Genomic DNA, 16,168 nt, shown 5'->3' with positions numbered 1-16,168 from the left:
CAACCCGAATGTGCTCACACACACACACACACACACACACACACACACACACACACACACACACACCAATCAGGCTGCACTGTGCTACTGTGGAGATCACTGTACTGTGGAGCTATCGAAGGAGGAAGAGTTGCTGGACAGGGGGATGAGAGGCACTTGAGAGAGATGTTCTTGTGTGGCTAAACTCTCAGTGCCTCCACTGACTGTTAAGTCTGGTTTTTTGTTTCACATGACAGACAAGAGCAGAGTTGTGGGGTCCATGTACCTTGTATCACCTCATACCATGCAGCTGTGAGCTTCACTTGGGATTAAGATGCTGAGGTCATTTACCCAAATGAGAGGTAGAGCGGGCTGGAGACATAAACTCAGAAGAACCACAACCGGAATCACCGTCATTTATTTCCAATTCTCACTATTTTCTAGCCCAGGAATAGTGGCAAATGGTGTGTTCCAGCTTTCTGGATTGATGCTGTGGTCCAGCAGCGCTCCTCCCCGTTATCTGTCTGCTGATTTGACAAGGACATAGCGCTTCTGGCATCACCCTTGATCTCCTCCAAGTATTCTAGGCTGGAAATGAGCTCATCTGAGCTAATGCTGGAGATATACTCAGGCGAGTCCACAGTACTGGCCTGAGTCCTCCACCGCGGCACGCACAGGCGGCTGGTAAAGAATATGTTCCTTCGCACTGCCGTGGCCAGTCGAAGCTCAGCTCTACAGAGGGCCTTCTCAGAGACTGAGGCTTCTGCTCATCTTCAGGAAAAACAAAAGGAGGAAGAGAAGAGAGGCGCAATGGGCGTGGCTGCTTCCTTTCCTCCGCTGTGCCTTCTGTGTAGGAGCAGCAGCCCCCCCACCCCCCTGGGATCCTCTGCTGACACACCTTCACAGGTCTATAGCTGATTCCCCCCCCTGCCCACTGGGAGCCTCTGCTGACACACCTTCACAGGTCTATAGCTGATTCCCCCCACCCCCTGCCCACTGGGATCCTCTGCTGACACACCTTCACAGGTCTATAGCTGATTCAGCCACCCCCCCACTGGGAACCTCTGCTGACACACCTTCACAGGTCTATAGCTGATTCAGCCCCGCCCCCCCTTGCCCACTGGGAGCCTCTGGTGACACACCTTCACAGGTCTATAGCTGATCCGCCCCCCTGCCCACTGGGAGCCTCTGCTGACACACCTTCACAGGTCTATAGCTGATTCCCCCCACCCCCCTGCCCACTGGGAACCTCTGCTGACACACCTTCACAGGTCTATAGCTGATTGTCTCATTTATTAGCTACAGCGGAAAGCTGGTCCCGAATTCGACCCAGCCCATCTAACATGGTGTCCAGTGTTTCTTTGCTCAGCTCCATGGTCACAGCAGAGATAGAGGGTTTCTCTCCACACAGACTAGGATCCTCCTGGATCTGCAAGAAGAACATGGCCCAGAAAGTCAAAGCCGCCTGTCTGTTTCTCCCTGGAGGTGAACCCTACTCAGTTCTGTGGGCTCTCAAAGAGAGGTTGCTATTGAGTGCAGAAGATCATCCTGGCTCTTCCTTCTTCAGCAGAGGAGACGCTCCAAAGGCCTGGGTCCCTTTTCTTTTCCATGCTATGGGCGAGCAGAGACTCACTGATCTCTCTGATACTGGTTCTCAGTACTCAAGTGAGAAAACACTGCCTGTTCAAACCACACTTTGACAAGAGGGCTCAATGACATGTATACAGCAACAGGACACAGAAAAGTTCCACATATACCTATTTGGTCTTAAAAGAGGAAATGAAATGTTACTATATTTTGAGAGGGATCTGTTAGACACCTCTTCATTCTTTGACAGATGTTGAGTTGCTGGGTGCCTGGGGAAGTGGCCGCAGCATCCGACCCTTCTAATTTCAACTACCCAAATCCTACAACACGGGCATGGGCCCTTATGAAGTTCCAGAAAAGAGCAATAAGGTGAGGACAGTGAGACAGGGCATGTGACTACGGAGGAAGTACTTGGACTGTGCTGCAGCAGGGCTGGCCCAAGTCTACTGAACAGGAAGCTAGCGAGAGGCTGCCTACCTGAGGGCTATCTGATATCTGCATGTGTAACCCTGCTGGGAAAGCTGGAGACCTTCAGACATCAGCACATCATCTAAAGAATTCAATGTTCTGCATCTCTCCTGCTAAAACTTTTGCTTTCAGCAACTATTTTATCATGACCATGTTAAGTCAAGACGGTCTTACAGATATAATTTGTGAATGAGCAACACATTTGGGAGGGGGTATTATTTTTAAGTTACTGGGCCTGGGGGAAGGCCCATCCCTTCTTGCCTCCCGAGGAGCCTGTCACTGGGCGTACCTTCATCTGGAGCAGGCAGGTGGGGACAGCCATGCGGCCGATGTTGTCAGAGGAGGTTTTGATATCCACTCTCCAGTCCAGGTCCAGCAGGCGTGGCAGAGAGACTGTGGAGGAACACTTTGGTCAGAGGTTGTGTACTACCTGTCTGTCCCAAGCTTTTATCATGACAGCTGGCTGTAAGGAATGCACACATGCAATACGTTTGACGACAAGTCTCAGAGAGAGACAGGGAGGACCTACGACCTACAACTTGTGTGCTTACACACGGCTTGGTGCCACCTGTCCTTAGCACTGATTCCCAGTGGGCACATCTTCAGATACTTGCACTCCAGGTGTTAGGATAGAGTGACAAGCGACACAAGGTAGAGGTGCAGCCATGGCCTGAGTCGTAGAAGAAGGGCAACTTCAGCAATGGGGATAGAGACTCTGTTTTCTAGAAGCATGCCCCACCCTTGTCTAACCCAGAGCTGCCTCCTCGTCTAGAAGCCTGGACTGCAGGGCTGCTGGGAGGGCTGGACCAGTCTGCACTGACACAGAGCTCCAGCTGTGACTGGCTTGAAGCAAGTGCAAGGGCAGTCACTCGGCACGCTCTTACACACCATCTTTCCTCTTTGCAACTCCAACACACACATGTAATTCTCACTGTTATTACTCACTGTATGTAGTAGTATGTTACCTAAGGTCACTGTTGTATGCATGTATACTGAGCACATCCCACCGATACCCGCTTCTTTCTTTCTTCTCTTCCCCTTCCCCATTCTGTTCCCACTTTAGTTTTGTCTTAACCGACACATACTTTAAGTACCTCACTTTTTACTTGGCTATTTCTATATTCTTTAGCAATCCGCTTCTATCATAACATTAGATAATAATAATGTGAAATTTAAAAGGTACAACACAGAATTGGGTTTGGGACTAGGATAGTTCTCTTTGATCTGCGCTTCAGTTCTTGGCTGGAGGACTCAGAGCTGGCATTGAGGAGCAGGGTGGGAGAGGCCTCAGTACTCACTCTGGTTTGCTTGGGCTTCAGTTCTCCAGGTCGATCTGTTTGAAGAGCGATGGGGAAAAACAGGAGGAGCAATGTTTTTGCTTGTGGCCTCTTACTGAGAAAGGGCCCCATAAACCCCTCCTTTCACAGGCAGTTTTTCCTTGGTTTGCAAAGCTCGGTGTTGGATAGCTTAGGAAACAAGCACACACACACACACACACACACACACACACACACACACACAAAAGGCATAAAATAGCAGTGGCCTAAGACAGGACCCAAGTTCAATCTGTGGGACCCCTTTGGTCAAAAAGGAGAGCTAAGTCCTGCAAGCTCCCCTATGACCTCCGTGCCAATACAGCACACCCTACAGCCCTCCAAATAAATGTAATAAAACAACCGTAAAGAAAATTAGAAAGCCTAATGAGTTGCAATCTACTTGTGCTACTGGTCTCAAAGACAAAAGAGAAAAGGTAAACTCACTCTCCATTCCCTGCACACCTACTGTGAGTACCACATCTCACGTTAGATGCCACACAGGCTAGAACAGGCTAAGCAGTCAGAATAAAACGTGGTCATGTGTGAGAGTTCTAGACAAGCGATGAAGCCCTGGGTAATAATTATTACCAGTTTCTGCTGGGCCCCTGCAAGCTGTCAGCTAGAACAATCACTTCTACTTAAGATTCATGTTGAAAAGCATCTTCTCTGTTTAGACGATAGAGACAATTCACAAAAGAGACAAAAAAATGACCGCTAAGCACAAGAAAAAGACACTCAACATTTCTGCTATCAAAAACTTAAAAGTGAAAACGAGAAACCGTCTCCCACTCATAGAACTGGGGAAGTACAGAAACCTCAGTGCTTGGAGGCCAGGCTTTGTGCTGCATGCCCGTGATCACAGCAGCAGGCACAAGATACGCCACATGCAAGGCTAACCTCGGCTCCACACACACAAACAGCAACAGACCGTGTGGGAACAATGTCTTTGATAATATAAGGCAAACCCCACTGTTTCCCAGTGTGCACATGATCTTTAAGCCAGTAAGTGAGTAACTGCATACATAAAGTTTCTATCACAAACTGGTTTTGGGAGAAACTGCCAATATCTTAAATGGCTAACCTTAAGGAATTTTTAAAAATGACGCCAAATTCCTCCATGGACTAGAATATACTTTACATTTAACTATTAAAAATAACCCTCAGGTCATTGACTGGAGTGTCATCAATATTAATAGTTTGCTAAGAATAAATAAGTTCTAAAATGTCAAGGTCCTGTCTGTTAAAAACAAAACCTAAAGATCAGCTACTCCACATATATGCAAAGAGAAACAGCCTCATTCTCACCTTCAAGTCAGGAGTGGGAGCTCACGCCTGTAAGCCCAGCACTTAGAGGTAGAAGGATCACAAGTTCAATGTTATCCTTGGCTAAAAAAGGAGTTCAAGGCCAGCCTCAGCTACATGAGACCCTTCCTCAAGTAACAGAAATAGTCAGAGATGAATGGCCTCCCACTGAAGAGTGGATACAACTAACCTCTGGGCGTTGGGTCCCAGGTCTTACTTTCTTTCATCAGTCATCATGTTACAGTATGTGTTCTCAACCACACACTTACATTATTTCTAGAACAGTAATAAGTATGAAAGTTTGAAGGGACTCTCAAAAAACACACACTTACATGTGCTCCAGGATAATTTTTGTCAGCAGGTTTTTGAGGTTTTGGTGGAAATTTTCCGGAAAGAGAGCCAGAATCGCCTCAGCAGAGGACAGGTCACGGAAGGCCACCAGCCTAGTGAAGTGGTGCAGAGCCTGGAGCAGCTGTAGGACAGAGAGGGCAGCCCTGTAGCTGAGGGGTCTGGGTAGGAGGTGCACTCGGAGAGGCAGAGGTATACACTCACCCCAGGGGCACACTACCACAGTCATGTGAATGAGTTAACTGCGGTGGCGGTCTCCGTAGCACATGATGACACCCAGTATGACTTTGCTAGTTCACTGATCCTTTTAGAGGACAGAGATAGCCGCCTGACATAGGAAGCCATCAGCTTGTCAGAAACTTGTTACTTGTGGGCAAAGGGATAATATATCTTTTTGCCTTCTGTGGAAGAATCTGACCTCCACTTAACTCTGTGATGTTGTTTCCCTGGTAACCTGAGAGAAGTGGAAAGCCAGCTAGGTTACTAAGCAACCCTGCATTGGCCCAATGCCTCTGGACTAAGAGGACTGTGTAAATACTAGAGTGAGGCTTCCCTGAGTGAGGCTGCACACTCCTTGCAAGAATCTGAACCTGTGCTCATTGAGTTGTTAGAGGAGATGCTGGTTCCCCTGGAGGGTGGGCTTCAGTCTAGGCTGGAGGGCATCTCATGTTTTTATCCTTACACTGTAACCTGGAAGATCAAAGAAAAGCAGTTGCTGCCCAGTGGTGTGACTCCCTCTGGGAAAGATGAGTCGTGGACCCTGACTCGGTATGTGCTCCCACCTTATATCCTGGCAGGCACTGCACACCAAACCCAGGGCTTCTGCACAGCAGCCAGGGAGCTGCACTCCCAGCAAACCATCCCATGCCCCTGTAGGTCTGCAGTAGAATGTAACTTGCAGTTCACTTATGAATTTAACGATGCTTAGCCGAACCCAAGAAAGCTCTTAGGACCTGACTGTTTCTCTACTTTGCAGCTCTATCTGATAGCATGGAGGTTGTCTGACTATGAATAGATAAAACCTAGAAGCAGAGAAAAGCAAAGCCTGCAGCTGTTGGGGTGGGAGTTGACGCTCAGCAGTGACCACCTCATCAACATGCTTTGTAATCGGCTTGTCTCCATTCTCTATCGTTCCCTTGCTCCTTCTTCTGTTTTCCTAGAGTCACAAAGCTGTACCCAAGTCCTGGCTTCAGCATTTATCTTAAGGGTATCCAAACAATCTTACTTTTGCCTTTTATTTTCCTATAGTTGATTACCATGAAGAAAGCTCTAGATTAAAGAAAAACAATGACAGTAACAGCACTGTGTGGATAAAGACACCCAGCCAAGCACATGCGCCCTGGATGGACAAACCATCTCTGCTATCTAACTTAGCTCCAGGCACCCTGGCCTCCTCTGCTGCCTGATGAAAATCACATGAGCTGAGCAGAAAACATGCAGGGGCCAAGGGAAGGGAGGGGTGTGGGGAACACAGCATCCCCGAGGGAGCCTGATTGAGCCCAGCAGTGGGCACTCTCTAATACCACTCCATGCCTCATAAAGATGTCCCTGCAAGGCCTGTCCTCGGATGGATGTCCAGCTGACAGCTCATCAGCACCGCAAGTCACATGCTGTGCACAAAAATCACAAAAGGTCGTTTTTTTTTTTTTTTTTACACACTGCCTAGGCAATAAGTCTGAAATGAACAATACCTGGAAGTCTGATTGTTTCTCATAAGGGGGCTTATGTGTCATAAGGAAAGGCTCAAAGACAAAGGCCTTAGAGTTCATTAATATTTTCACAGCTGTGTCTGAACAGCTGTGGAAGGAGAAAGGGTCTCTGGACATTCATCTGACTGGGGAGTCAGGACAGAGGTTATAGGTGGTTAGGGCTGTTATCACCACTCACTTGCTCTGCCTCCTCCCGGCTCACTGACAAACTGGAACATGTATCATCCAGGAGGGTTTTTGAGTCAAGAGCCGAACTGGAGAAGCTTTCTTGGCACAGTTGTCTGACGACATCTTTTGAGGAGGCCTAGGAGTTAATTTACAGATGGTAAACACACAGAGTTGGAGTCTGCAAACATTGTGTTGGTTATTTTATGACACTTCTGAGAGGTTTTTAAATGCTACCAGTTCCACAAGACAGTGTCTGGGAAGATGGTATACCTTTCCATATTCTTCCTGTGGATATCAACTAATATCCTTGGGCCTCAGGGAGAAAAAACTTACCTGTGCATGGGGGGAGAGAAGCTAGGATAAGGCCCAGGGAACAACATGGGTACTGAGGTACTTGCATGCTTCACTGACTCCAGACCTTGCCCTAGAGGGGCAGCCTCCTAAGACAGAAAAATTTGAGACAATAACTACTCTACTTCAGCCAAAAACAACTATCACATGAGAAACTGTGAACACACGTCACCAGGACCAGCAAGGGCTGAGAGGAAGCCTCTCTGTGAGCAGCAAGCCCTGTAATGCTACAGTACAGCATCCCAAACAACACTGCTAGGGCGGTGTCCAGGAAGGATGAGGGGAGAGCTGGGACTGTCAATCCTACTGGTCTGTCACAAGCCACACTACTCTGTGGGACTCTGGACTTGCACTTCCAATGGAACTAATGAGGTAGCACTCTGGTTTCTCTTGCTGTGTTAAAACACTGACCATAAACAACTTGGGGAGGGAAAGGTCAATTTGGCTTACAGGGTTATAATCTACAATCAGAGGGAGGCCAAGGCAGGAACCTGGAGGAAGAAACTTAAGCACAGGCCACAGAGGAGCAATGCTTACCGGCTTGCTCAGCATGGCTTGCTCAGCCCATTTTCTGGTTTGTTATATAACTTCACGACCAACTGCCTAGGGGTGGCAGCACTCTCAGTGGGCTGGGCCCTCCCACATCAATCATCAATCAAGAACATGTCCTACAGTCTTGCCTAGAGGCCAACCAGACAGAGGCCTTTTCTCAGACTTCAGTCTTCCTAGATGACTCTATTTAGTTTGTGCTTGTGTCGAATTGACAAAACACCCCTACTCTCCATCTTAGCAGTGTTGGGAACAAGATTTAAGCACTATACACAGTCTCAGAACGTAACCGGAACATGTCCAGGTTCTAACAGAAATCACTGTGTGACCAGGAGCCAGGCAGGTCTTGAGAATAATGAAAAGGGGGAATGGAGAGATGCCGCAGGAGGCTGAGGAAATAGGATTACAAGCTGCAGGTCAACTCGGGCTACTTGACAGGACTGTCTCAGAGGACAAGGTTAAAATGATCTGACCAATATTTAGATGCAGCTATGGTTGCAATATTCTAACAATTAAAAAAATAAGGACTGCCAAAAAAAAGAGAAGGCAATAATAATAAAATGGAAACCAGCAAAGACATAACCCAAACACTCAGAAGACAAATGCAGCGTACACTCAGTAGATGGAAGACAACTGGTATACCTGAGCAGAGGGAAAGCTAACTAACACGGCGTGGGGGCTGCAGGGCCCCACCGGTGATCTAACAAATGCTCCACTGCAGTCACAGAATGAGTTCAAAGAGGAAACAGCAGTTAGACAGGCAGACAGACAGATGATAGATAATATTTAAGAAAATAGAAGACCACATTATTAAACTTCCTAAGTTTAACCACAGACTCACAGACTTAATGGTAAATCTTTCAAGAACCTAGCTGAACCCTAAAGAGTATAATTTAAAAACTTCATACCAAGACACACCAGAAATCAAACATAAAAGAGAAAAAGACAAAAAGCTGTAAGCATTACAAGAAACATTTAGAATAACAATGGCTTTCATGTGGGAACTCAAGAGAGACAGGAAAGTGTAGTTCTCAGATGCAGATCGAACTGTCAACCTAGAAGTCCCAGCTACAACTGTCAATCGGGGATGAAGGAAAATGAAGACAATGTACCAGAAGCTCTGCAGTGAGGGATGTCTGTGGCAGGTTAGGAATGACAGAGGTGTGGGCGCCACAGTGACCCGAAACCACCTTGGGTCATCACTGCACACTGCCCCTCAGCAACCCTGGCCTCTTTCCCCTCCCTTCCCAGCTTCCTAGGGACAGAACTGTTAGAGTGTGTGAGCTCACACACTGATCCCGGCACCATCAGCATCACAACAGGCCTGATGCTTTTCTTTAATCTGCTGCAACCTGCTGACCACGGCAGTCATATGTTTAGATTCCCTACACTGTAAAACAGCAGAGAACAAGCAAAGATGTAAAAACAATTACATTTTCTATATTACATTTGAAGGATAAAGCAAAAATTATAATGCTGTTTGGTGGAGCTTTAAGTGCAATGGAGAAAAATATTTAATATGAATGTGTTTATAAGAAAACTTCATCCTAAGATACAATGATGACACCAACAGATAAGCTACATGTGACTGCAAAGGCTGGATTAAAGTGTATCAGAACCCTAGCTAATGTAGAATTCTGAGTGCACACACCCTCTGTGTGCATATGTGTGTGTATATATGTGTGTGCCAGTGTATGTGTGAGTGTGTGTGTGTGTACAAGGATGCTCAATTCCCTTGAGACAAGTTCTCTCACTGAAGCTGGAGCTAGGCTGGCAGCCAGAAGCTGGGAGACCTCCTGCCCCTGAACTCCACTGTGCTCTCATTACAGGTAGCTGTGGCCATGGGTAGTTTTTTTGAGCGAGTGCTGGAGATTCAAATCCCATTCTCAAGCTTGCATGCCAAGCCCTCTTACCTACTTAGCCATCTTCCTAGAAAAATAGAATTCTTCTAAAAATGTTCAAATAACCCAGGGGAAAAAAGAGAAATGTAAAAAAAGAAAAAGAAAAGAAAGAATGAGCAGATAAAAAGAACAGATTTAAGTCCTAGCATGGTAGTATTTATATGAAGTCTAACTGACTTCAATAGTCTAATTAAAATAAAAAATTGGCAGAGTAAATGAAAAACACTAAATGCCAAATACAAGGATCTCCTTTCAAGTATATGGGCAGGCTACAGGTAGGTGGATGAATGAAGAATGCCAGTCAGACATTAATCAAGGGAATGTAAGAATGGCCACACTGAAGCCATATAAAGCATGCTCTGCAAAAAGGAAACTATCAGGACCGTATTATAAAATGCTTCAAGATTCTGTTCACCAAGAAGACATCCAGAATGAGAAACAGGTGACTTCCCAAATGCTGCGGGCACAGCAACATCCCTCCTTCAGTAACTGATAGAACCAGCCAGATATGAAACAGGATCCGGAAGAACTCAGTAACACCATCCATCATTCTAACTGACAATGTGCAACACTTCCCCGTAAGGGGACGGGGGAGCAAGTGAAACAAAGTGCTGGAAAGAATGACAAGCCAGACACCGAAAGGCTGAGGGGAGCCTACACACAAGCCCGGCGGCTTCCACAATGGACAATTACTCAACAACACCATCACAGCGCCCTCATAGGAGACAGACTTGTGATGGCTGTCGCTGTTCAGGAAATTGAATCCACACCGTTAACTCAGAAGAAGAAATCTCTAGACCAAGACATTTTTCACTGAAGAATTCTAACAAACATCTCAAGATTAAAAATATCAATTCTATAAATCTCTTTTAGAGGACAGAAGAGAGGGGAACGGTTTCCAATGTATTTTCTGGGTAAAGTTACTTTAATATTCAAACCAGACAGTTTGGATATTACAGATCAACATCCTCTCATAAAAAGTGACACAGAAATGCTTGGCAAAATATTAGCATATAGAAATGAGCAATATGTAAAGAATATATAAAGGGATTATACGCTATGGGCAGACAGGATTTATTCCGGGGATCTAAATCTGACTAAATATTTGAAAATCTATATAACTCACAATTTTAACAGATCAAGGGAGGTGGGCACACATCTTAAAGCAAGAAAAAGTGTTTGTTAAAATTAAACATGAAGACTTTAAAAACCTAAACAAACAAACAATGGCCTCAAGTAGGGGATGGTTTGGCAGGTAAGGAAAGGCAAGGGCACAGAGCCTGAGGACGTGAGTTTGACTCCTAGAGTGTACATGGGGAAGCAGAGAACTGACTCCTGCACGCTGGTTTTCACATCTGCACCATGGTGAGCGTGCACACGTGTGTGCACACACAGAGACACACACTACCTAAAAAGTTCCCCCAAACACTGCCAAAACCTAGTGTAAGTAAATTTAACAAGTTTGGAGATATAAAAATCAACACACGAAGGTCAGCTTTATTTCTACACAGGATGACATCCATCCTGCCTTTATAAAACCCTAATTAGCATCTGTGAGCCAATATGGAGCAATGGATCACACTGTGATAGTCTACAGCTTCCACCACATATTTCTTCTCTGTGGAAGGGGAGGTGCAAAGGGTGGAAGGCAGGTTCGAGGGGAGGAGGGGATGAGTGGGACTGTGGTGTATGATGTGAAATCCACACAAAAAAATAGTTTAAAAAAATACCCTAATTAGGGGCCTGAAGAGAAGGCCTCCAATGGCACTGACTGCTATTCCAGAGGACCTAGGTTCAATTCCCAGCACCCACATGGTGGGTTACAACTGTCTGTAATTCCAAGATCATACACCCTCACACAGACATGCATGCAAGCACAACACCAATGTACATACAATAAAAATAATTACTTTAAAAACTACCCTAATTAAAAAATATATAAAATACTTCTAACCTATGGAATGCCATGGCATCTTAGTCAGGGTTTCTATTCTTGCACAAAACATCATGACCAAGAAGCAAGTTGGGGAGGAAAGGGTTTATTCAGCTTACACTTCCACACTGCTGCTTATCACTGAAGAAAGTCAGAACTGGAACTCAAGTAGGTCAGGAAGCAGGAGCTGATGCAGAGGCCATGGAGGGATGTCACTTACTAGCTTGCTTCCCCGGCTTGCTCAGTTTGCTTTCTTATAAAACCCAGGTCTATGAGCCCAGGGATGGCACAGCCCACAATGGGCTGACCCTCCCCACTTGATCACTAGTTGAGAAAATGACTTACAGCTGGGTGTCATGGAGGCATTTCCTCAACTGAGGCTCCTTTCTCTGTGGTAACTCCAGCTTGTGTCAAGTAGACACAAAACCAGCCAGTGCACATGGTTTGGTGTCAGTACCTGGACAGCACTGGTGCTTTAAAACTGAACGCTGCCTGGCTCACAGGGCGCTGAGGAACTGCTGCTTGGCATTTCCAGCAACTTCCCTGGATGCTGCAAGTCAGACGATCCAAATCCAATGTATCATTTTGACCCAATCCTTTTACTTTCATATTGTTGGAAGGTAAAACAATCAAAAGCTGAACCATCTTAATAAGGGTTCTATCTGTCCAAGTAATGGACATGGAGACATAATTTAAAAAGTGTCGTTTGCAATTGGTCAAAGAATGAACCCTAGCACTTCAGTGCTGCGACTCTACATTGCAGACAAAAGATCTCAGAGAAGATGAGATAAATATGGAGATACACCAAGTTTATGTTCTAGGAGATTCAATATCCTAAAGAGAGCAATTTACCCCTAACTGGCACATATGTTCAACATGATTCCTATCAAAATCCAAGCAAGTTTGTCGCAGATATAGCCAACTACATGTAAAATGTATAGTGAAAGGCAAAGGAGTTAGAGCAGTTAGCAATGTTTGCAAGTGTGTTGGAAGACGCATGTGCACATGTGAACATACATGTAGAAGCAGAGGACAACCTCTCTGTGGTTCCTTGGGCCCCATTCTCCTTGCTCCTTGATACAGTGGTCTAGAGCAGCCAAACAAACAGCCAAGGCTGCCTAGACTGCCCCAGAATAGCTGTCTCTGCCTCCCCGGCATGCTGGCTTTTTCACGAGCTGTTCAGGTATCACACTCATGCCCTCCTGCTTGACACATGATTTACTGACTGAGCTACATCCCCAGCCAAAGCAACTTTGAGAATTGGACTGATGTCAGGATTTACTATATAGTTAGGACAATCAGGCCTATACACAGAGAGATAGGCACACAGAACAGGGCAAGAGAGACCCCCAGACGAACCAACACAGATATGTCCAAGGGATTCTTGAATTTCAAAAACAATTCAGTGGAAGAGAAATCATTTCCACAAACAGTTCTGAAACAGTATGACATTAAAGTAAACATACTCAACCTATGTATCATATACATCTTATATAAAACTGGCTCACTGTGGATCACAGGCCTAAATATAAGAGACAGATACAGGGCTGGGGCACAGCTTAGGGGGGGGTAAAGAACTTACTGCTCAAGCCCGATGACTTGAATTTGGATCCCCAGAAGACACACAAGCTGAAGTAGGGCACATGCCTGAAATCCTAGGGCTCCTGTCTGAAAATAATAGACAGAAGAATTCGGAGAGGCTCGTGGGCAGAGCCTGGTGCACGTGGGAGTAAAGCATGAGAAAATCTCCAGCAAGACTGAAGGCAGAACTGACACCCGAGGTGGTCCTCTGACCACATGTCCACACCCAAACACATATGTAGACACGCAGAGAACCAAAAAACGTATCAGAATGATTCAGATAGGATATACTGACAACCCAAAATGTTAATGCCGATACAAATATACCTGTAAAGTATAAAGTAGTGCAGGTACTCCGGAAAAGTTTGGAAATGTCTTTAAATCAAGTGACTTCCAGATAGCCTAGCAACTTCATCTGTAAAAGAGTGCACTGGAAATACTCTACAGAATTTTCAACAGGCCAATGAGCAAAAAAATAGAAAACACTACAGAATACTTCAAAGCAATGAAAAGGAAGCAATTGTGGCTATACAAGATTGGTTTGATTCTCTAGAGCAGTGGTTCTCAGCCTCCTTAATACTGTGACCCTTTAATACAGTTCCTCATGTTGTGGTGACCCTGACCATAAAATTATTTTATTGCTGCCTCATAGTAATTTTGCTACTGTTATGAATTGTGTGTGCTGTGGATATCTGATGTGCAGGATAAATGATGTGCAACCACAAAGGGCTTGCAGCCCACAGCTTGAGAACCACTGCTCGAGAGAATTAGGAAAGCCAATCCACAGACATCAGCCACAGCAAGATCTAAAACTTTCTTGACATGAAAACCAATGACAGAAGAAAGCTGAGGTGTCAAGGAGGCCTAGAGGCTGACTGCAAGTGACTCAGCTGTAAGATGTCAACCCAGGGGTCTTGCACGGACAGACATGCCCTGGAGCTTGACTGGATCAATGTAAATACCCCAACTGATATCATTCTGTAGACTTTCAGAAAGTCACCATAAGGGACACTGGACAAAAGGTAAATGGCATCTCTCTACGTTCTCACAACTACAGGAGACATTCTAGTTACCTTCTAATAAAGCTTATTTAAACAGTAGAGCAATGAAAATGAGCCACGGCTACAATCACGACTGGAAAGCCAGATGTGGACAAGGATAGGAAGGAGTGTTCCATTTTTGAGGAGTTCAGAGATTGTGTATTATACTGTGTCTTAAGCAATGTACTGTTGGAAAGGCCAGTGGAGAAGTAATCAAGGAGCTGCTGGGGTTAAGGGTGTATCTGGTGTTGGCTACACAAGTGTGCAGTCATCAAGAGAAGCACTCATGATTTCTGCTTTTTCAGTATTTATGTAACATATTAATTTTTAAAAACTTACCAAGGCAAACAAAATGCCCCCAAGACAAGCAGACATGGAGAAGAAATGGCTCAAATCAACCACAATGAAGGGGGGGGGGGGTGGGAACTGGTAATGAAAGCTCTCAGTTTCTAGTCACAGCTCTGTTACACTAAGGCACTTCAGAGCTAGTTTCCTCAGCACATACTGGATGCCAGGTATTGTTCTTGTTCAACGTTTGTGAACAGTGAAGTCAAAGCGTTCAGGAGTGGACTGAGCAAATGCATACTAGGGAGATGTATACTGGAGAGGGCATTATATGTGTGGCTGATAATGATAGTGTACTGAGGGTCATTTCTGATCTTTAACTGGAGAAGAGAGAAGAAAGGAAAACACAGAGAAACAGAAGTCATGTTCCTTAGAAGACAGAGGCACCCATGGTGTTAACTAGTCAGAAGTTCTAAGAGGGGAAGCAAAGTCACGCTTGTACGGAGTTACTCAAACGTTACGACGTCCCTAGAAATACTAGGGTGACAAGAGGGAGAGGATTTCCCTGATGGAGCACTGACTGGGATTAAATGGGAAACTGGTGACTGTCACCCACGTACTCCAATCCGAAAAACCACTCGTGGTCACTTATTCTTGGGTGCATTTACATCGACTATCTGATCTTTTTCCGTCCACCGAAATATAAGGGCGTGATTAATCTTGTTGCTCCTATTTAAAAGCTCAGAAAGGCTGGGCGATTTTCTCAGGGTTACACAGACAAGCACTGGCGCGCAGGAGGTGAGGTGGTGGAACAGTGCTCCAAGCCAGGGCCTGTTTATTCCCAATTCTTGCTTTGCACCAAGTTCCAGACACTAAGGCTGTCGCTGCATGCGTCCCCACCCCTTCAATATACCTTCAGCAGGCTCTGGAGCGCCACGAAATGCTCAGACGTCAAGGCCGCCATTTTTCTGGAGTCACGTGACAGCGGGAGCAAGCGGAGCGTGCCGCGTGACCCCTAGCAGGCCATTCTGGGAGTTGTAGTTCTTCACTGTGGCTGGCGGGAGTGGCGGAAGAGTTTTAGGATGTGCAGAGAACCGGGAAGTCTCGCTCTTGCATGGCTAAACTCAAAGACCCGAGGGCTGAGATGTTAGGAGAACTCGGATATAGGATGGTTTCCAGGAAACAGTTGGCTGGACTTCCTAGGCCAGGGAAACTGGGTTTGCCTTTGCCCTTCTGGGTAGGCTGGCTGATCTGGGAAATGCACCTGCAGGCTTGGCAGGCACCTTGGCAACTTAGATGCCCAGAAGTGATCGACCTACTCACCATCTGGATTTAAATGAAGCTGTGCCTATTTGAATTCTTGGAATTCACACACATGTATGTATGCTCACAAGACTGCAGTACATGCTGAAAGCCACAACGCTTCAAGGCATATGGTTTCTTTTCTGTTTGTGGAGAGGCAGGGGCTTGTCATTATAACTAGCCTTATCCAGTCTGTCAAGCTATGTCACATAGGGTTCTTAGTAAATTTCCTGTCGTCCCAGACGAAATCTGGTTTGAAGAGCAGCTGCTTAGGAAAGGGGTTAGGAAGGAGGGAGTCACGTGAAGACTTTACCTATTTTAGCCCTGCACACCTCGGCCATGGTTTCCT

The 16,168-nt window shown here is 45.8% G+C and overlaps 1 protein-coding gene across 1 annotated transcript; it reads right to left on the bottom strand.

Moving 5' to 3' along the window:
- Positions 1-406: 406 nt before the first annotated feature.
- On the bottom strand, positions 407-15,490 carry COMMD9 (COMM domain containing 9). The gene is made up of 7 exons (XM_080931228.1): positions 15,431-15,490; positions 6,888-7,013; positions 4,985-5,124; positions 3,333-3,367; positions 2,324-2,427; positions 1,243-1,408; positions 407-750 (listed from the first exon to the last, which is right to left on the bottom strand). The coding sequence occupies exons 1-6, from the start codon at positions 15,479-15,481 to the stop codon at positions 1,268-1,270; spliced, it is 597 nt and encodes a 198-aa protein (XP_080787354.1). The 5' UTR covers positions 15,482-15,490; the 3' UTR covers positions 407-750; positions 1,243-1,267.
- Between the last annotated feature and the right edge of the window lie 678 nt (positions 15,491-16,168).

Source organism: Micromys minutus (assembly GCF_963924665.1).
Source record: "Micromys minutus genome assembly, chromosome: 17".
In the NCBI taxonomy this organism is placed as follows: Eukaryota; Metazoa; Chordata; class Mammalia; order Rodentia; family Muridae; genus Micromys; species Micromys minutus.
The sequence above is the reverse complement of the archived record's forward strand: the minus strand, read 5'-3'. Positions and strand labels throughout refer to the sequence as shown.

Excerpts from the sequence above, each read along its gene's own strand:
- COMMD9 (XM_080931228.1), bottom strand. The coding sequence starts at position 15,481 with ATGGCGGCCTTGACGTCTGAGCATTTCGTGGCGCTCCAGAGCCTGCTG. Across the intron at positions 7,014-15,430 it reads CGCTCCAGAGCCTGCTGAAG|GCCTCCTCAAAAGATGTCGT; the intron begins GTATATTGAAGG and ends ATTAACTCCTAG. Across the intron at positions 5,125-6,887 it reads GCCGGGAGGAGGCAGAGCAA|CTGCTCCAGGCTCTGCACCA; the intron begins GTGAGTGGTGAT and ends TCTGTCCTACAG.